The sequence below is a fragment of the Glandiceps talaboti genome, chromosome 10 (genome assembly GCF_964340395.1).
Source record: "Glandiceps talaboti chromosome 10, keGlaTala1.1, whole genome shotgun sequence".
In the NCBI taxonomy this organism is placed as follows: domain Eukaryota; kingdom Metazoa; phylum Hemichordata; class Enteropneusta; family Spengelidae; genus Glandiceps; species Glandiceps talaboti.
The window spans coordinates 17,900,846-17,924,589 of NC_135558.1; the positions used below are offsets into that span (position 1 = coordinate 17,900,846).

General features: G+C 35.6%; 2 protein-coding genes across 2 annotated transcripts in view; one reads left to right on the forward strand and one right to left on the reverse strand.

Moving 5' to 3' along the window:
- Positions 1–12,474, reverse strand: part of LOC144441025 (E3 ubiquitin-protein ligase COP1-like) — a 35,888-nt gene extending 23,414 nt beyond the window's left edge. The window contains exons 1-4 of the mRNA XM_078130536.1: positions 12,186–12,474; positions 7,958–8,017; positions 2,234–2,331; positions 439–503 (exon numbers count right to left, since the gene is read on the reverse strand). Of these exons, the coding sequence (XP_077986662.1) occupies positions 439–503; positions 2,234–2,331; positions 7,958–8,017; positions 12,186–12,295 (333 nt within the window). The 5' untranslated portion in view covers positions 12,296–12,474. The remainder of the gene's footprint in view (positions 1–438; positions 504–2,233; positions 2,332–7,957; positions 8,018–12,185) is intronic.
- Positions 12,475–17,020: 4,546 nt separating this feature from the next.
- LOC144440703 (heparan sulfate glucosamine 3-O-sulfotransferase 1-like) lies at positions 17,021–18,235 on the forward strand. Its single transcript, XM_078130086.1, has one exon. The coding sequence runs from the start codon at positions 17,021–17,023 to the stop codon at positions 18,233–18,235; it is 1,215 nt and encodes a 404-aa protein (XP_077986212.1).
- Positions 18,236–23,744: the final 5,509 nt, after the last annotated feature.

Here is a 23,744-nt window from a genome sequence, read left to right on the forward strand (position 1 = left end):
CTGTGAGTATTTATTAGCTGTAAACAGAATACAAAATGTATGGAAAAATAAATTAAATCAAATTGATTTTTGGGACCACACTCAAAAAATCAGCTCTCCAATCAATGCTCTCACGATTCCAATCTGTTGCTCTACAGCTTACGGATACTACTGACCCCTCCCCTAGGCCCTAATTAACATGTACAATGTCTAATTAGTGATGTTTTAACAATTTTCAGTGAATATATTTTGGGTACTCTGAATGAAAAAAATAACTCAAGTTACAGATAATTTGAATATTCATTACAAACTAATAGTAAAAGAACCCCAAATAATGACAAACCTTTGTCTACTCTAAGGCAGTATTTAGCATTTACAGCAGGTAATCAAAAACTAGTTCAAAATGTTATCATTTATTAATATTTCGATCAGAATGATAAATTAAAAGCCATTACTCACCTGTACATCAAGTTTTATCTTCTTCTCTTCCTGCCTCTGTCTGTGCTTTAATATTAACTCATTTACTAAATATTTTAAATATATAAATAGAATATAGAATATTTCATTAAAAGTACAGATAAAAGCAATGAAGAATATGACAGTAAGATATAGTTACATTGGTATGTTAAATTTGGAGAGCGATATCAACACTGAATAATTCTCGGTACCTGCAATACCATTTTCCTCATGCCTAGCGTCAAAATAGAACAAGAAGGTCGACTTATTCTCGTACAAGTGAAACATGTGTTAGCGGAAGTTATACTGTCGACCGAAAAATCCAATGTTCGTTATATTTATGATGTGCCGAGGCAGCAATATTCTATTTGAGGTTTAAATCATTGTGATCAAGGTTTTAGGGCCATGGTAGACATCAATAATAATAATATCTGCTTTACTGTTCATGTTATTAAAACAATAAATGGAGATTCAACTTATAGTTACTCTGCACATCAAATGATGCATTCATTTCCAATTTACCATCCAAAGTAACTCCATTTTTTTGTATATTTTACTGTCCTTTTGATTCTTGTAACCACGAACAATATATCATCCAATGAAGAATTGAACATCATTTTTAAATTATTGTGTAAGTATACTACATACAGTATTAATTTTCTATTTGTGAGGATCAAAATTTTATCTATAACTGTTCATATCCTCAATGTAGTCTATAAGATACGACTGTGTTATGCATGCAACACTATCAGCTATCAACTCCACATGGTTGAGAAGCCTGTGATAGGGCTGAACAACAATACATATCTTACATGTACAGTCTATATCCTTGTAAGCAACATTTATTTCCATACAAGTAGACAGTACAGATAAGTGAAATCACATGGGACTTTTATTGAACTGCTAGTAAATGTGCACTTTATCTTTTAAAATGCTTGAAATACAGTATACAGTATAATCTAAATGTAATGAAAATCAAATCAATACTACGACTAGTTGTAAAACAAATTCTGGAGTTATAGTACGGTCCTATGTTGCTGTGAAAAGTATCTCCAAGCATAGAGCATTATATTATAATAATCAGCTCTGTAGTTTTTTCGCTTACTGGCATACATGTACATGTTGACCACACCTACATGTACATTGTATAATGCCAACAACAACAAAAAGAGAATTGTTTCTGGTCAAGACATTTTGTCAAAAGTGGTGCGACGACGCAATTTTTTTTTTTTTAATTCTCAACAAACCTGTCACTCAATCTACTATTTATGGCATTTACTGTTCTCTTTATTTAGTACTTTAGAGCAAGTGTGTATGTGCGACAGACGTCATTTGCTTGTTCATGATTGGCATGCAGTTGTCTTCACTGAAGTAGCAATTAATGTAAGGAGGATTATCTTTGTCTTTTCCTCCAGATCTGCAGACTACATGTACATGTTGTACATGTACATGGGCTGGACAAGCACGAAAATAAAAGACCAGCACAAAGTTTAAGTGATGCGCACACTGACCAGAAACAATTCTTTTCTCTTTTTGGCCAAAGCACTTCTTCTACACATTAACTTACATGTAAATTCAGTTACACTTAGTACTGTAAACCTGGATATTTTCATCACTAGAAAATTTTACAATTTTAGTCTTCAACTAGTTCTCAGAGACTAATTTTTACAAGGTACGAAGCCTGGTGCACTGTTTACATGTATATATAGAGGCATTTTAGCCACGAAATAAGCAAAAATAAACCTTTAGAAACATTTTCTAAGGTTATAGTATTACGGTTACGGAAGACAATACTTACAAAGAAAATTTGGAAATATTTGGTCTGTTTTTTCTATAACAAAGTTGCACTTCGGACATCTGTTACTCTCTTCCAAACTTCTTGTGATGCACTTAAAACTGCAAATATAAACCAAACCAAAAAAACACACCAGATTAGTCATATTCACAACATTTTAGAATTAACCAGCACACATCACATCCAACAGCAACTATTGCTATCTTGCTTGCATAGAAGCCATGCTGATCTCCCAGGGACTTGTATTTAGATAGGGAAACTATATTGCCTGAAGGACATTCTTAGTGATTTCCAGGCTTCTCAGTCACTTGTATTCTTATGTAAATTAGAGTACCTTATTAAAAAAGTTATACCGGTACCTAGCAACTCAAGACGGATTTAAGAAAGCATCTATGTCATTACTGCATATTTTTACTTAATCCAGCTGAACCAATAGACATCTAGCATCTAAAGCTCAGTACACACGACACAGCTTTGATGACGATGATGTACAAATACCCCTTCCCCCCCTCCCACCCTGCATACACAATTTCTGTCTATCATATTGAGAGCACGCTATCCTAACCTGCTTTTTATCCACTGACATGCTTTGGTAATCTACATCAATGTCGATAGGACACGAATCTGTGCATTTGGAAAAACAACATCTGTCTATCTGCCCCAATTCAATCATAGAAAAAAGACTGTTACATTTTCAACAACCTACATTTTTTGCACTTCAGTTGGTTGGAAAAAATTGCTGACATGTGAAATATCAATGACTGAATATATTCCATTGTAGGTCTGCTATATGCTTTGCTGATTACAACAGCTTACAAAAACATCAATAATAAATGTACCATTCAGTGTGTCCACTATTCCAAATGGTGCATAGAAATTACTTGCAATACTCCCAACATTTTGTGTTTCTCTAATTGCTTACATTTGTCGATGCACTGCACAAGAAATCCCAGTTGAGTTTTTATCAGTTTGACTCATGACGAAAAATTCTTTCATGAGAAGGCACACTGGAAAAGCCTAAAAAAATATGTTTTGTTCCAGTTACCTGACCCCCCCCCCCCCCCATATGTTTTCACTTTCGACCCTAAACTTTTTTTACATATAGGAAAAAATAACTAAAATTGCAAAAGTTGTGAAGTCTCATGAGTAATGCTAGTGGATGCTGAAACTGACATCAATTTAAAAAGACAATATAAAACTGTTCTTCCAATCTGTAATGGCTGTACATCTGATGAGAAGAAACCAGTAACACAGAGACCATACGAAAACAATGGAAAACATACATGTAACTACCTGAACTACTGGTAGACACTCACACATGGAGACTCGAGAGAGAAAAAATGAAATAAAATTAAAAAATCCACCTACCCAACCACAAAATACATGTTTATGATCAAGTTCACATTAAATATTTAACATACAGAATGACCACACAAAATTTATATTTTGACATAAATATATTCATTTCCAAGTTTTTAGGTGAATAGTCACGCAAAAAGTCAAAATAATTTGGTTGCCAATAAATAGAAATGACAAATCCACTCCAGTAGTAGTAGTAGTAGTAGTAGTATGAATTATCTGTTTCTATGTTAGAAGAGTATGGAGCAAAAAGTGATTATATGCAAAACTCCGCTGGCTATATATACGTACATCGTTCTTAATAGAAAGTAGGGACACACGACTCCAATATCCTAACATGTAATAACTAATAATATGCTCTAAACTTCCCCTTTTAGATAAATCAAACTGAAAACGTTATTGAGAGATACAGTCCGACAAATCTGCAAGAAATGATTCCTGAAGATCTATTAGACAAACCTCTTCACATAAATGTAGTTTATTCTGGAACTTACATGAAATATAAATCTTCTGTAAAATGTTTCTCATTTTAATAGATATAATTTATTTATTTCATAAATTTGAACAGATACATTTAAATGCACATTTTGTTTATCAATTCATGATTTAGCATGTATCAATCATGCTACAATGATATGTCTTTTAAATCAATCACGGTACTTCTGCATGCAGACATGCCCTTACAATCAAGTCAGGCATATTATTGTATGTACAATAACAATTTAGAGCCAAATGTGAGCACTTCATAGATTTCACGAAAACATACAAATATTTCAATGCTGGCAAGGTTGACTTGTTCAAATGATATATCACAGTCAGCAATCACATCAAAGTGTCCTTCTCTCAGTTTGTTTTTCTCAATTCATGTCAGCATCGGAAGTATAGATGTGACTATTGCATGAGAGGTATGGATTAGTAGCATACTATTAAGTACAGGAGTACTTTCACAAATACAAAGCAGATATGAGATTCACACACACACATATCAATTTATTACCCTATCTATCAATATGTCACATTTGTGTAACAAAAAAAAAAGGTGTTTTCACATTCAGCATGTGTGCCATAATATCTCAAGGCCATAAAGTGCTTATTATTTTTTATCTATTCTTTTAATTCTAAAACAAATGCTACACTACGTCTCAGGTATTGTACAACAAACTAACACCTAAACATGAAAAATAATACAACAGCTATGAAAACACTGAAAAAGAACCACCCCTAAAATGTCTAAGAAAGAGCACAAATGCCGCCGGATAAAATTGCTGGTCAAAACTTCTTTTAAATACAAAGGGTAACATTTCAGAAGAGTACCTCAAATAAAAACTTTATTTCATACGCATGAGACACATCAAAAGGAACTGCTATGAAATCATTTCAAATTTATATAAGGAAATCAAAAATCAATACTGATACATTTTGTACTTGTGATAGTCAACTTGTTACATTCACACGAACCTTTCTATCAGAACTTAGTAGAATGGCCAATTTATCCAGTAAATTGACAGTAAGCTGTCAGTGTCAGCTACGTAATGTTTTGTATTAATCAGTAAAAATGTAATGTTTGATTTTGGTCTTCTAATAGTGTCATTATCATCTGACTGGGCATTATTTCACAATAATTATCTTTCATTCAAATTCTAAATTCAAATAGTTCAAAACTGCAGTATAAGTGTGGTCAAGTTAATCAAATCATTTCGTCAGTCAGAACAAAACATTTTTTATACAAAAAAAAGCGCAAACTATTTGATTTTCTGTGAAGGAAATGATTTTTTTACGTTTCTTGTACATGTAGTAATTAGGTCTCCTGATTTCTTTGCAATAATTAGTTTACTTCCTCTCCAATAAAGTGACATCAACTTTCATTAATTCTACCCATGTCAACTGGGAATTAAAGTGTTGCCATGACAACAATTCACCTGTCTAACAAATCACGACAGTGTGGAAGCACTGTGCTTGTTAGTCTTGGACCATTAATTTCTATTCATGGTATAATTGGAACAGCTCTCTCTTCACCCTTGGTAAATAGGATTTTCTCCTCCAAGCAAAATCACTTCCTGTGATTAAATCCTGAGACTGCTAAATTTCTTGTCATTGAAATCAATACCTGAACTTCCGGCTCATCATTCATCAAACAGGACATAGATTCAGGTTGTAAACAAACTCACTGCATTGTGTAGTCCTCTAAGACAAAAACATGGCTGGTGTTTGAATTTGAAGACTTTTTTTCTCATGGCCGTGACTTTGTCACCTAGTTCAAGTGCGGATACATTTTTACACAAAGTATTCATGTATCAGCCTCAAAGAAAACATTATGAAAAATAAGTTTATTTTGACACTAGTTTATCAGCACATGGTAAACTTTTCCTTGAGAATCACATCACAATATACTAGGTTTACACAATAAATGGTATTCCAAAATCAATGCCAATAAAATGTGTGTAAATGTAACACCGACATTTTTTGTCATCTAAAATTGTTCCTTGAAATGCTACTTTATACTGGAATGATTGGCAAGAACACATTCACACCTCAAAAAAGTGGGATGAGAATCATGTGATCTTCATAAGGATAATATTTCACATTGCACATGGAAATACATATTTCACTTTGGTGTTCATACATTAACATGCATTTGATTGAAACACTATAAAATTGAACCATTTCTTACGAAAAATCGAATCTAAATTGAGGTTTTAAAATGGATTTATCAATTTAACCTTGAATGTTACTCTCAAGAGTTTATTGATGAAGGTTTCAATCTATCACCCAGATAATAAAACCTGAAGCCTCATCAACAAATTCTCAACAGCCTACATATATCATTTTGGATTTCACAGTACATAAAAGCTAAAATATAATGGAGGAAATTCAGCTGAAATTAAATTTTATTTGCGTTGATGAAAATTCAATTTGTGAATAAATCAAACTTTTGTTCAAAACAGAAATTAATATGTAATTCTGAGCTCTAATATTCAAGCCACTGGAAAAATCTGCATAGAGCGATTTTCATGTAAACAGAAGAAAAAAAATTACTTCACTAGTTCGCTATATTAGGAATATTAAATCTCCCTGTGTGGACAAAATAAAATATTCATGTTTACCTGTACATGTACATAAAATGTCTGGCAAACATGATGAAAAAGGAGAGGAAATCAGACACTCCTGATATGCACAAGTTACTTACTACTTATTTAAATTACATTCAACGTTTGCTTATCCAACAACTTCCTGTTTAATTTGAGCACCTTGTCAATGTTTAATATTTGCTGTAAAGTTATGTAAAGTTTAGTTCCTTTTAGCATACATGTCCTCACTTGCTTGATGTAATTCATAAAACTCATGAATGTAGACTAGTCATGAAGAAATGACGACAGTTCACAAAGATAATATTTTGTACATGTGTAACCGACTGAACCAGTGTGCCCTGAAAACCAATTCAATTTCAACATAACGAACTCCCAGTAATTACTTTTGATGTACATGTATCAACATTTGGTATTCTCCCATATCTTAGGGACAATCGCACATTGTCACACAAGCGCGAGCGCAATAAACAAACTTTGTTCATTTAGGGGGGTGTCTGTGGTCAAGATAATTACTGAACTTCATTTCCGCACTTCTCACCAAATTCTGAAAACTTTCACACTTTCAATAACAGGTTCTATTGATATATCGTTTTAGTCTATTCTGACAACCATTCAGAGCTAGTCTCAAATGGAATTCCTATACACAGCGTGATTGGTCTATACATAATTAGACATATTAAATCATGCAATTAGGTCACATGATGAATACATAATTAGATATCTTTTACACATGTACACAGATTCTTTTCAAATTTACGTTACTGTTTTACATACGTTAGGTGTATGGCAGGACGGGACTTAAATACTACATAGTTGTCAGGGTAGACTTGGGTATGGAGCGAAAATTCGAAAAAGCAATGTGTCAGTTAGGATAATGGTTCAAGTCTAAACATACAGGTATATGTAGGCTAAGCTAATACTGATAGATACAATGTACTTAGAACAATTAATATCATTCCCAACACTTGCCTTTGTTCAGTTGATGAAAATATGAGAAGCATAAAGGGCCTTGTCAATACAAGTCGCAGATGTGCAGTGACAAAAACCTACATGTACATTTGTATATTGTATGTTTCAAGTATTTCCTGTCTGAATACAGAAAAGATATAATTCAAATATTGAGAAATATAACTATACTTTCACAGGCTTAATTGGTGTAAAACTGAGTGAAATCATTGTTGACACGGGAATGACAAAAAATCAATCCTATGTTTCCTGTACAACTTGGCATGCATACAATGTAAATGTATGTATTACCATGCACTGTAGTTACACTTACCAAAATGTATGACCACATTTTGTCATATGGGCTTCTTCAATCATGTCAAAGCAAATCGGACTGTAATGAAAAAAAAGAGAGAGAATAGTTGGTAGCAGCTTTACTACAATGTAGTTGTTTGAAGTTGAAAGCAAAATAATGAAGAAAAAAAACTAGATACACATGTACATGTATGACTATGAGATACATTTGTTTCTAATTTATGTAGAAAATGTGGATGACTTCCACTGGAACACATCCAATGTTATGTTAACTCAAGTGATAGGCCATGTCAGGAAAAACATATGTACATGTTAAAGCTTACACACACTAGCTTTATAGATTGTTGGTGTACAGACGCCATCCACATTTATGGATAAAGTATAGTGACTTTACATGTAGATAACAACAGATAGCAACTTGTCGTAAGGGTGAGATCAATAGTTCAATGTAAGATAAAAAACTATATTCTTTTAATTTGGGGGGGTGGTGGGGTTTTGGGCCATTTTAGTTCTCATTCTACAAAATAGATTTTACTTTTAATGGATTTTTTTGTACCCCTAAATACAAATATTCCTCTAAAAAATGTCAAATTCAGAAATGGAAGAATTTCTGCTTCAGTAAACACATGGCACTAAAAATAAAGTAAAGTGTCAACAAAGGAACTATTTTTTACTCACTACATGTACATACACTACTGGCTTCATATTCATAGCACTATATACAGATTTGAAATTGATTGTGCGGTTTGAAGCAATTTTCAATTTTGGCCAATTTACAACAGGTAACACTGAAGTAAAGCACTTTCTCTAAGTCATTTTATGGCATTCATATAAATGTAAAAGTATAGTATAATACTGTTTCAATTGATTCATTTACATGTATAAGCCCAGCATGTGGCCTTTCTAATGTGGTCAATTAGCAAATGAAACAGTATACATGTACTTTTACACTTGATATGGATGCTATAAACGATTGGGTACATACAGAAAAAGCTTTACTTTGGTGTTATGGGTTGTAGTTAGAAGGGGGTATGAGGCCTAAGAATTGTTATCCTACATTGACCTATTGATCTTGCCCCTATGCATGTGTCAACATCAGTGGAATTTTTTTAACACTCCATACTGTTCAGATGCATGTACAATGTATACATGTATGCATATACATGACTGTATTTGGTATTAGTAGCCATGTCTCCATCTGAATCAACCTTATTCACTCTCAATCGGTTATAAGTGAAATCAGTTCAAAACTGGTTTCCACCCCACCAGAAAACTGAGCAATGGATTTGAAGTTATTCACTTCTGTTTTTGCATTGATTCCAAACCAAATTACTTTGAATCAGTTCAAACCAACTTCCTGACATGGTTTTGAACTGATTCACTGGAGAACCCATTTCAATTCTGTTTTGGACCGAGTCAATATGCCAAGTGGGGACAGGGCCCATGTGTCTAATGCACCTGACGACAAAGGCATGACTTTTTTTTCACACATCCACATTCAATAAAGAGAAGTGTATTATAAACTAATTTGATATCTGATAATCATACATGTATCAATGAAACATATATTGACCACATACAGAATATAACCCAACAAGTAGTACATGTATGTGCCAAGTGCAAAAGGAAGTAATTCCAAGAAACATAACACATACATGACCAACTGTGATATGAATAACTGCTTCAATTCAAAATACATTAATCATATTTCCAAGAAATTGTTACGGTCAAAATCAGGTTCCATCCTGTTACTATGGTGATTTCATATTCAATGTCAAGTGTATATCAAAACGCATCCGTTCATGGCATTGTGATCTACTAGTACATTTGTAACTAAAGGAAATGGCACCAGGTTCTGACATTCTCTTGGATACAATCTCATAAATTATTTAATTTGTACTTGAGTAAACAGTCACTAAAACTAATTACCATAAGGTGAATTTGAAACCAAACGACAATACATTGTAGTCATACAGAATGCCTTTAAATGTCACAATGTGTAAAGCCTACCCCCATGGGTCCAAATTTAATTATATAGAGACTTGTCATCAAACATCTATTACAATCACTGGAGCAGAACATATATTCTGTATGCTATAACCTGTTACCATCAATATCAGAAACTGCAATCTCTCACAAACCAGATGTGAACACATTGCCTGCCCCCCCCCCCCATATTTTCACAAAACAATTACATTTCGATAAGATACATTTTCTACTGTTTGATTTACGTCACAAAATTAGTAATAATCTATTGACAACTTTACAAACAATTTCCATAGTTGCAATAACACAATTTATTATAATAAGCAATATGCACAGGATATGTGTTCATTCAACCATTAAAATAGCTGTAGGCTTGCAAAAGAGTAAAAACAATATTGCAATGTAATCCGACAGGGCACTGTAACATATTGCAACACAGTCCTAGCAGTAGTACACGTTGTACTGGTACATGTACTTCAATGCAACCACACTACAAGCTTTTCAATATGTTGTAAAATCTGTAAGGTACAATTGAATTCGCTACATGTACATGTATCATGTCTCTACTGTGAAGTCTACTAAAATCTAATTTCAATTTGTTTAGAAATCAATTCTTTCAAAGCATCATATTTTGCCATCAATATTTTAAATCTACATTAAATGTGAAAAGAAATCATTAAAATTTAAATAGGCTGCACTTTTTGTATTATTGTTGTCGCCTTGATGACTCATTCATTATGACCTTGGGCTCAATACCATACATGTATATTGAGTTTATAGCAACACATTGTACATGTTTGAGAAATAACACATTTCTACAAGTGTCTTTGTCAAATCAAAATCAAAAACATGCATTTAAACGTGACTATACTTCAATACAATCTTTTTTCTAACAATTATTTCATTTTATATACGTACATGTACATGTTTGACATTTGGTGAAGTGATATTCAAGGTGACCCTGTTTCAGTTTTTGTTGTTTATTATGAACAACTTTACATCATTGACTTAAGTTACACAAACAACTAGGCCAGTCAGGATTTTAGCATTTTGAGAGTCAATTAATTTTGAGATGCTACGATTGTGCCAATTTCCACTACCATGGCAGAATGGGTTGGGCTAATCAATTGAATTACATCTCATGGAAGTTGGTGAAAACAATTGCCACTTTGGATTTGTTTTTGGACATACCATGGATGTATTAGTCTCCCTGTGGACATACAATGTACTTTAGGATTGCCAGACACAAGTCTACCCCTTTCAAAATATATTAGCTTGACATGTAAAATCCAAGAGCATCTGTCCAACAACTCTGCATACAATTACATTGCTGACCGAATATGTTTAGATTTTAGTTATTAACAATGTCACTAATATTGACACTACAACCAATCTTTGTAATGTTTTGAACAACGTTTTGCACTAGTTATGCACATTGTTTAGTACATACAAATGAATGTACATGTAAACCATTGCTCCTTCACTGTACCTTGCAGACCAGGGCATTGCATAATCAATGGGACAACCAGGCGCATTGACCTATGCACTCTAATAATGTCCTGCTACCCAGGCCTGCAACCTACACACCTGAAATGAACACACTTACAAAAATTCAAAGCATTTGTAAAACGAGATAAATATCAGAAACCACCCATGCAACAAAGTCTACATGCATTCCTCTGCAGAGTGCAAAGGCATTTACGTATTAGTAATGCCACACGCTACAACAGCGAACAAAGAGGTGCACGTTTAGGATTAAACCCAGGTACCCCTTGTAACCACAATATTATATTTAAAGGCTCCCAACGGGTATGTGTAAAGCGTCTCCGTTGGCATCACTCCCAAGTATCCAAGGATTCGTATTGAGAGTATGGGTTGACAATTGACAAGAGACCGGCAAGGCGAGGTCGTGTTTTGACAATGGATCGTAACACCACAGGATGCAGTATTATGCTGTCACCCGGGTGCTGTCATCACAGTGATAGTGACGTACATGTAGGGTTCAACAAGGCCCCAGCATACATGCCCATTTCTTTGTTATGACAATGGTGCTAGTCAAACTAAATTTAAAAGCATGTGCAAGCAAGTCACTGCTATTTTTACGCAGCACAAAATGCCGGAAGAGAACCGGTTATACATTGCGAATAGATCCTTTGTGAGACGATCGTCTAAAATTACGCGCGTGCACGTCGGACAGGAAGCTGTCGATTCATTGAAGGAATAATGCATTACCACGCAAATGTACATATGGCCATACTTACCACACAAAATCGTTATTTTTGTCCTCGTAAGAGTTAAAGACACCGTTATAAATGGGCGGTTGAGGTCGTTTTCGCCGCCTCGCTGCAGCTTGCGTTTGGCGAGCTGACATCGTGCAGCATGCAGGCTTGCCAACGTCTCAGCTAGCTGCGGTGAATACTTTCGGTTTTTCCAGAAATGAAGCTCGCTTCTTCACAAAGTTTTAAGACTCTGAATTCCAATCAGTGGAAACCTTGATTTGCACCAAAAATTAGGCCAATTTCCGCAACTATTTAGAAAATGCACGGCAATTTTCCAATATCGACCTTGTCTGACGCATCTTACTCACGTTTGTAGTGCAACTGAAAATAGTAGTTTGCGCATGCGTAATGTTCCGTCATGCTTTGCGGAATTCCAGTCCCATCCCAGTCAACGACATGCCCGGATGCAAAGTCACCTGGACACCGGCCCACACACAAAGGGTGTTCACAAACCATGTACACAAACCATGCGAAACTCACCAGGGACTGATGTAATGTCCCCAAGTTGCATATCCGCCTTCGCCTATTTGTTTGAAGTAAAAAGAAAGACAACATGGAAAGACAACTAGTTTGTTTTATCTTTACCTGCTTTTTATTTTGATTCAGATTATGAAAGTGTGACTGATGCATACATCCAAATATCAGCGGACCTATCGTATCCCGCCAGAGATAGACTTTGCTGATTTGTACGTGTCGCATGTCGCGATGTCCCCCTCCCCTCATCCTCCACACGCACGCGCGCGCACACACACACACACACATACACACACACACATATACATACATACATACATACATACATACATACATACATACATACATACATACATACATACATACATACATACATACATACATACAAACAAACAAACACACACACACACACACTTCCTGTTAGTAAACTTGCTAGCTCAGTGCAGTCTAGTGCCATCGTTCATCTGGTGTGCGGGTTTTATTTAGAGATAGTCACGACACCACGTTGGCATCCATGCAGAACATAACTATCGCGTAGTGTTTCACAAGCCTCGACATATGAAAAAAAATTAAAGCTAAATGAAAAGTATCAAATCACATACAATGTAAAAAGGGGAATGATGGAAAAATTATCGCGAAAAAAACTATATAGCAACTAGACTACAAAAGATATGCTGGGGGGGGGGGCCAAGCTTATTATAAACACTGTAGGCCAGCTAATCCCCGACCAAGCCGACATTGTAATCCGGGGTCCAACATACCTCATTCGAAAACCCCAACCACCCGTAGGTTATGATTACGCCTCGGTGTTTGTTGTCTAAGATCGTACTATTGACTTGCCAGACTCGTAAACAAATACTAGTATTTGGCATTTATAATTATTTTATGCATAATCTTTATCAGCAATGAATGTTCACAAGTAAGCTTATGCGAAAGTAAATCACCGTACCACAAGAGGGCGTACAACAGAATACGATGACAAAATATACTCAACGAGTGGAGAGTATTTTATTAAGGGAGCAAATAATTGTGTATCCGATAACATGGCCTCAGAAAATAGGGTAGTTAGTCGGGATGTTTTATTTTATCTTTTTAATTGTTTTACTCTTGAAAAACATTGCTTCCAAAACCAAACAAATTGCCGACCAGAATACCCCTGTGATAAGTTGATGAAATGTATACAGACATCGCTGGGAAAAGAGTTCAGACGTCAAGAAGACAAAGAATTTCTTATCTTTTTGTTTTAAATGTTTTAAAACATACTTAGGGTCAGAGAGTTAAACAAGGGTCGGTCGAGTTATCGGAAACACACAATTTCTTTATGTTTGACCTTTATTAACATGTACATCAAGTTTACACGAGTTACCAGTATCAGGTACAAAGGTATTAGACAGTTAGATTCTAAACTTCTACATGTACCTCTAGCTAGGTCAATATGACAAAATTAGCCATCCACAAAGGAATCACCTCCTCCGAATATAATTTGACCTTCATTCTGTTTAGTTTATAATTTGTACTGTAGGGAATGTGGGTTTGTTTGGTTTTTTGGGGGGGGGTTTAAAGCCCGCTCGTCACATAGTGCGTTTTTGTGGTTTTTGTTCTGAATTACAACTGAACATTTCGTGCAATGTATTCGTTTGATTTTAATAATTGTATGAATTGCTTTGTTTTTTTATTGCTCATGATCACTCACTCACTCACTCACTCACTCACTCACTCACTCACTCACTCACTCACTCACTCACTCACTCACTCACTCACTCACTCACTCACTCACTCACTCACTCACTCACTCACTCACTCACTCACTCACTCACTCACTCACTCACTCATTCATTCATTTATGCTCTAGCCTTTGCTTGACAATGTCCACTGGGAATTTAGGAACGGTTATATGTACTGAATAAATAAATAAATAAATACAATATCATTTGCTGTGTATTCGAGCTTAAAGTAGTTGGTTCAGAAATTTATCTGAGTACACATACATACATTAATTTGATCATAGAATGCTAAATACTAACTTTGGTTAGAGATGAGTGATTATTTTTATTTTTTTTATACAACGGTTATTTCAGTTCGACTCTTTAAGAATAGTCTCTATAATTCAAGCAACTGACAGACGGTAGGAAACTGAAGCTCTGTACTAAAAATGTTAATTTAATGTCAAACTTTATAAAGGTCGTGTTAGGATTAGGATTAAAATTTAGGTAAAGACTGGGATCATTCTTTGGTCTGGATAACTTTTTCCCAGAACAAAAGAATGGCCCTAGTCATTGTTCCACTTACAAAATGTCACAAATGAGGGAACCTGATATTGCAACCCTAGACCATTCAATCCAGGTGCGCATATCACACTCAGCTTCGAACGTTGTTGGCGCTCTTTCAAAGTGCGTACGGTAGTAGCACGACACAATACAATATGATTATTAAAATCCGATGTAGATGTCGGCTTATCGTTCATTGCTATCTTACCTTCGTTATTTTGCTTGAATTGACCTTCGTAGTACATGTTTACGTTTTTAGCCTGATCGCCTCCTCTACCCTTCTCTCGCCTTCTATTTGTAGAGGAGGCGATCAGGCTAAAAACGTAAAGTTCAACGAAAGGTCACAGACAAAATAGTTTCTGCTTCTGGTTATAAGAAAAATTGCTGTTATATGGTGACACTTGTCAATTCACAGATTCAACGGTTTGTACTTGTTAAAATAATATATTTAGGCGGGAAACTTATGTTTACTATGACGTATAAACAGTACGTAGTTGATCTCATAAATGCTGGCGTCATTGTCATTTTGACACCTTTTACAGCATAACGATATTTGATTGGCTGCAACCAAATCTGGTTGCACTGCCGTGCAGGATATTGGGCAGTTTAGTACAGTCGTGGTTTATAGATGCTTGCTAGGCCTCGGGCTAAACAACATGACGTATTTTACAGTCTAGTTTTGATATTACTAGATGTGAGCCTCCCACAGTCACCATCAATCTCCCCCTAACCTTTCAAAGTAATGATATATCATATCTACTTGTAATACCTGTACATTTGATACATTTATCATGTTCTCATCAATATCTGATCCTACATGTCATGTGTGTTTTCAGGCTACATATAAATCATGTATACATAACATTTTATTTCATGTATATGGTTCAACTAGTCTATCTAGTGTTCTCACAGACAGTACCAGTAGGGTGTATTGTAATAAAAATAATGTCTACTGTTAGTTATTGATATACTGTAGTTTTTGACGAACTCACAAGAGTATTTCACTGGATACCAGTAAATTTTTACTCTGGTGAAGGTTGTCGGGATAAAGGTGAAATTCTATTTTACCCAGTAACCTTTCATTATATACTATCTACTGAATATCATAGGTTATTGTTGGGTTAGTGGATTGCATTGTAACATTAAAAAAATACATGTTGAGATTTACGGGAGGTTTGTTGTGTGCTATATGACAAGGCATCAGGGATAGACAAACAGATAGAATGTTCCTCATGGACACTTCACTGAATTTCAAACTTTGCCATATGGAAGCTTAAGCTTGCTTTTTGACCCCTTTCAGAAATTTGAGAGTCCATCGACAATCGTTTATTTCCGTAGTATTTGGCGGTAATATTGAATTCATAATTTGATAGTTTTTTGACTCTATTAAAAATATATTAAGACCCTTATTCAGTTTATCATTCGCATAAAAGCACACTGTTGTGTAGAAGACGAAGCCCGCCCCCTCTTGCGGACGATGGGTACCGGGTTAAGACAGGCCTGAAACAGTGTTGTATGGCGTGTACTTGCAATTGTACACGCTGTGTTGGGGCGCCCTCACATAACGGTCAACCCATTTCAGTGAAAATAGCTGGCACTTTTATGAGGCATTTGGCCAGTACAATTATATTTCTAGGACCACACGAAATTCAAATAGATTGCGCCGACGGTTCTACAACCGAGATCACGGTTTTGTCTCATGATTTTGACAAAGTTGGTCATATTTCTTCGTTATATTTTTAAGAAACCAAAGTTATGCTATTTGGTTTTATAACTATATTACACAGGTCACAAGTGCCTGTGTTGTTTTCTCAATGCCATTTACGAGTCACAAGTCACAAGTGCCTGTGTTGATTTCGCACTACAGAGTACAAACTATAGCGAACGCCCTCAATGGATTATCCACTCGTACGCAGCTGTTACAAACTCATCATTATCCGAACTTTAATTTTAAAAAGGAATATTTGCTTCAGCACTATCCATTTCAGTTTGATGGCAACCGTTTCCTTTCCACGTATATCCTATGCTGTGAATCGCGGACCGTTTATCACTGTTAATTTCCCATTTTCTTGGATTATGAAGCGGTTTTTGGTAGTGGTATCAATATGTTCCATATTTACTATCTTTTTACCAATTTTGAGGTACTCAAGTACGAATTACTGTTTATGTGATAACAACTGTCAGGACAGTTATGAACCGCCACCGCAAGGCGGTTTTAATTATGATAGTCTGCTAAAAGACATTTCTGGTCGGGAAAATGTCGGGGATGACGTCAGCAAGAATACGGATATTTTTGCTTCAATAGAGTCTGAAGACGAATCGGAGCCAGACTGGAGTGCGAGTGTTTACGTCGATGATTACGTACGAGCAAAATATGATAATTTTTGTTATGAGCCACAAATACCGTACTACAGGACCGACGACGCCATGCTTCTGGACAGCAAAGTACTGAAGGCTCGAGGTTGCAAACAACGGCTACCGCAAGTTATTATGCCAGGGGTAAGAAAATGTGGTACGGGGGCTCTTATACGATTTCTGTGTATACATCCAAATATCAGTGGACCTATCGGTGAAATGCACTATTTTGATTCCCGACAACCGACGAACTTGACGTGTTACAGGAAAAAAATGCCATTTACGACGACTTCCCAGATTACAATGGAGAAGACCCCGACGTACTTTTACCGACCGTTTAATACCCCACAACTAATTATGGATGAGATTTCTCCAGACACCAAAATCATTATTACATTATGTGATCCTATGCGACGAGCCGTATCGGATTATCTGGAATTCTTGTGGCGTGAAACGGATCATTTTTCAAAAGACCCAATGTACTCCAGCGTGAGAGACACATTTGAACGGACCGTTGATGATTTGCACCTACAATTCGGTGGTATCCAACCCCTGAACGAAATAGTCGACGTCGGAATATACGTCAAACATTTAATCCGATGGTATGATACCTTTCCTAGGGATCAGATATTAATCTTGGATGGCACGCATTTGTCGAAAGATCCACTTCCCGAGCTCAGGAGGGTGGAAAGGTTTCTCGGTCTACGACCGTTTTTCAGCCGGGATCATTTCTCGTACAACGAGGAAAGGAAACTGTTCTGTGTCGAATTCCCATCCAATGCTTGTCTCTCGCATGCTAAAGGTAGAAAACATCCCGTTGTAGCGGACGAAACGTGGCAAAAATTGTGCGAGTTCTACAAACCCTACAATAAAGCCATTGAAGAAATGACAGGGCGAAGTTTCGAGTGGGCTAAAACGTGTCCGGAGCAAAGTTAGGGTTACTTAATATCCTTCTCTTAAAAGAAGTGACGAGAAAGTGTATTTTTTGTTGCCGAGAACCACCTCATTTTCAGATTTCAACGGTCACTGGCATAACTATATATAATACTATAGTAGCAGGTGACACAAAATATGGGATGACATATAGTACGTGCAAATCACAAAATGCCACCACTGTTCACTAAACAGCAAACATTCAAACAGTCAAAAGAGCATGTTGACCTACAGTTGAAATCTGAAAAACGACTTTTTGAAATTCGAGTAAATGAAAAACAAAAATATGAAAATACAACTTGGGCACGTGATTATTGCGTGGCCGACAATTTGACAACTGACACTTGCCTATCGTGGATTCCCTTTTAATCCTCCATATGTTGTTAGTCGTCTAAATAAAAACGATCATCGGATGAGGCGGACAGCAGGGATTATAGGACACAAGCTGTCGCTTTTTTTTTTAATGGTATTCTCAAATTATGTGTTGTATTTGCTTGGCGTATTTGGGCCAGAATTGTATGTAATGTCCCTTCCACGTGTTACTAACAAATGATTGATCGTAAAAATATGCATAGTGCCTGTATCACCAGTACTCAACGTCGTGGTTATTTTTTTTAGCACATTATGCCAGACCTCCGTTACACTATAAGCAAATGCTGTACATATATTGTAACATCTGTACAAAGTGGCCTGTAACTACTAGATTTTATCCTTGTTTTTCATCATAATTTTTTATGACATAATCTGATAGTAGATATAATTTCTCCGTTCAGTATGTATTTTCATTCCTTGAATTTGACATTTACTGGTTGAGAGTTCCTTGACTGCGATTGGTCGAATGTACCTTGATTCTAATAGGGAACTTGCAATCCAGACTGAGCATGCTCAGATGCAAATGACTATTATATGGATTATCTGTGGTTATCGTAATACCTAATCTGGAGCTAGCTACCGATGAAATAAATCTCCCACAAAGGTCAGGGGACTATGAATTGATTATTTGTGGTTACAATACTAATTGATGAGCATTTATTATCCCATTTCCCATGATGCAATATTCAACATGGCGGGTTTGCAAGTTCCCTATTGGAAAGCAATACCCTGACTCTGATTGATCGACAGTATATTGATTCTGATTGGTCAGCAGTACCTTAACTATGATTGATAGACTGTACCTTGATTCTAATTTATCATTAGTACATTGATTCTGATTGGTCAGCAGTATAGTATCTTAACTATGATTGGTCGACTGTAACCCGATTCTACTTTTTCGACATTACCTTGAATCATCCGATCTGATTGGTCGACAGTACCCTGATGCTGATTGGTCAGTAGTAAATCGATTTTATTTGGTCGATAGTACATGTAAGGTTTACAGTTACAATGTTTCAATTTCACTGTCATACAGTGTTGTAGTATATTTTATTTTTGTAGGTATCGTTCCCATAAAATAGATTTAATGTGAAAATTCTCTTTCGAAGACATTCCTCAAGTAAAGTTGCTGATTTTAAAGAACATCAAGTACCTTGAATGGAGCGATTTTTGGTTGAGTAAAATTAAAGGAATAACAGACAATGTGAAAATAGTCAGTACTGTTGTTGTAAATACGTGTATGGGCACATGACATATCATATTTCTATTATACTTTGCCACAAGCAGCGAAAAAGAAGTTTACACGTTTTGTTTGTTTGTTTGTTTGTTTGTTTGTTTGTTTGTTTGTTTGTTTGTTTGTTTGTTTAGCACAGGCACTGTCTATCGTTTTAGTTTGAGGAGGGGTATATTTGCTGTAGATTTGTAGATTTAGGTTTTTTTGTTTGCTTGTGTGTGTGTGTGTGTGTGTGTGTGTGTGTGTTTTGTTTTGGAGTTATTCTTTTGTTCCGGGGTTTAAACGTAAAACCCCAATACGAAAAAAGAACTTCAAAAATCAAAACTAACGCTACAGTTATTTGCAGATGCTAAATGCGGTATGACCTATACTAAAATGTCGAGAAAACCACCATACATGTACCTAGAACCACCAACTTTGTACTAAGAACGACAGATAAGACAAAATTCTTTTTCAGTTATATTGACGATTAAAAGGGGGGAGGCGTGATACGTGAAAGATGTTCATATTTCAGGTACAACCAACGAAACCGGCGCTTTTAGTTTAAAAGGGGGATGGGCGATTTTAGCCAGGCAAAATTCTTATTGCAGCTGAGTGGGCAAAGGGAGAAGAGGAAAACTTCTTCCTCCCACTGCAACATTTCATGACATACCCTCCTTCTGGATAAACACACCCACTGCTTAGGAATATGTGTGCGTATCGATCCCAGCCTCGTTCCCCTCTCTCCATATTGTCATATTGTCATACTCGCCACTTCCCTCGCCCCATAATCTTAAGAATTGTTTTTCTTCGCTTCACACGAGGTATTTACATTCCTCACTGAATCTATTATTAAACGCCATACAAACACCGACGAACCATTATGGCCACTCTGAATATTGCATTTTTTTTAAAAGTCAATTTGGCGCTATGCAACCTATGATCTCTTTTGAAGTTAGCAGAATTGCCCCAATGTCTAACAGCTAGACAACTGTTTGTTGAGCTTACACACTGATCAAAGCTTTAAAAATGGTAATTTTAATAGATTTAGTGATGTCAAAATGAAAATAAAATACTTGTCATTCACTGTGAATATGGTTTCTTCAAGTTTGTGTTTCTGAAATTACTATGTGTGGAAGGGAAGGGACGGGTAGGAGAGGGAATGGATGGGATTGGAGGGAAGAAAGGGAAGGGAAGGAGGGGGAATGGATTGGATGGGAAGGAAGGAAAGGGAAGGGAAGGAATGGGAAAGGAAGGGAAGGGAAGGGAAGGAAGAGAAGGGAAGGGAAGAAAGGGAGTGATTTACTTTTAAAACCATGGGTAGTCATGGATATTTTTCCTATTTAGATAAAATATATTCTTATACTTTCAAAAAATGTAACAAAATGATAACAAACGAAACAAAAAGATGACAAATATTTGGTGAACAAAGTAATGTCGTGTAAATATCCATTTTTAATACATTATAATGTTTTTCTCCCAGTCAACAAGTCTTCATAGATTGCAGCTGAAAAGTCTCCACTATTAAACTACTATATATAGCAAATAACTACACACCCAAAACATAACAAAACGTTACGTATACATTACTGCATATTATACCATTGCATCCCGACATTTTTATGGCCTGAATTGGACAAGGGGACTTAAACACAGATTGACAGCTGTTACTTACTAAATTAACACAATTCTATGACATGGCAAAAAGTGTTATAGTAATCCAAACACGCAATGGTTTCACATCACATGTTGCCTAGTAACTCATCCGCGACGATGTTGACATATAGTTTCCACATCCATATGATTATAGTCAGTTACAGGGTTAGAACGCAAGGCTTCATTTATGAATTTTACGGTAAATTAAATGTCATATCTTTTATAATGGCACATATGGATTTCGAACTACAGGATGCAAAAGAGTTTTAAACAGTATGCTATAGTGTGATTACTGATTTTTTTTCAGTCTCAATGGGTACTGTCAGGTGAGGGCGATGGGAATGGCTTATGTACGTCCACCCATGCATATCAAAGTCTGTTTGTGCCTACCAAGCTGTACCTCTGACGTGCACAATGTATAAGATTATAGCCGAGTAAAATAGAAATGTGACCATTAAAAACATGTGAGATAAAAAAAAAAAGCACATGTCCTGGCGTTGATAAATTGTAGACATTCCTTCATATAAAAGAGGCAGGATAAAAATATAGATGAGTGCTCATGTAAAAGCCAGAAAACTATTTGAGGTTTTGAAAAAATCATCAGTTGAATCATTTGAAATATAGTACATGTACTGTACATGTATATATGGCTGGTACAAGATCTTGGTCTGTTATACAAAAATTAATTGATTTTTGATAAACCAAACAAGTACACTGTAATATCATAGTTAAAGACCCAATACTCAATACCAGGTTCTCGCATTTGCAATATCTTATCAGTGGACAAGATTATCTCGGATCATCCTTTTCTTATAGTCTAACCATTACGTCTTTATTTACAGTTTTACACCTGGTAAATTTTATTCCAATCAGAACTGGGTCGTTATACCCTTAAAATGGGATATGAAGTTACTACCTATATAAACAGCCATGCATTTTTGTCGGAAATATATCTTACTTTTCATAGAAAAGTCATTTTCTACATGTATTTCTTTATATTTTGTGATCTCAACCTACAGTAACTATAATGTGTACTGTATTTATTGGTGATGTAAGTCCATTGGGCTTGGCAACACATTGAGTAGTTTGTATTCAGACGCGAATCATATTTTGTCACATTTCTTTAAAAAACCCGAAATACTTATGTATTAAATACTAATTGTGTACACATACATAACCTAGAACATGCGATATAATAATCAGCATGTACAATGCACATTCTCTGTTGGATATACATGATACTGAACGCGCGCTACTCACTGAGGATTTGAACACACATATATATAATCCGACTTCATCGTCCAACGCACACCACCTATTAATTATATTAAGTTCAGCAGTAAAACAAAATATTAAAGATAAATTACAAAAAAGTCAAGACGACTGTTGATAGTCTACTCCTTGAGTTGCAAGTCACAATAATGAATAAACTACCCGTACTCCTACTAGTGTATACAATAGCCATTTGCCTGCTGCAATAACTGAAGTCAACATTCTTTCATATTTTTTCTGGAGAGTAGTTTTGTCCCAGCTTTATTTTACACGGTAAACATCACCGTCGATATCAGGGTATATACACAATGAACAGGTGAAGAATGAGATGTAAAATGAATTGTTTTCGTAAAAACTGCAAGCCTTTCTATTAGTTTCCATGCGCATTATCAGAAGTTCAACATGAAAGTCATTACTTATGCAAATTACTCACTAACGTTAAAATCTATCAACAAACTCATAATTAATATTCATGGCATGTTTACCAAAGCCTAGTCAGTTCTTGTCATTACCCTAAAGAATATATGAATAAGATGAAATTTCGTTTATGTTAAGCCAGTCAGTTTTGGGAAAACGATGACAGACAGACACACGGACATACATACATACATACATACATACATACATACATACATACATACATACATACAATGTACATACATACATACATACATACATACATTCATACATACATTACATACATATACATACATATATATATGCATACATACATGCATGCATGCATGCATGCATACATACATACACAGACAGACAGACAGACAGAGAGACAGACAGACAGACAGACAGACAGACAGACAGACAGACAGACAGACATCAATGCATAACCCTCCCTTATGGAAGATAAAAATACCATAAATGGCATTGTAGCATAACTGACTGTACTAAAATTTCAACCAATTTACATACCCGGTATCTGTCATATTGATCATTGCTTTGAATAATGGTTCACTTGATACACTCCCTTTACAAAGTAACATC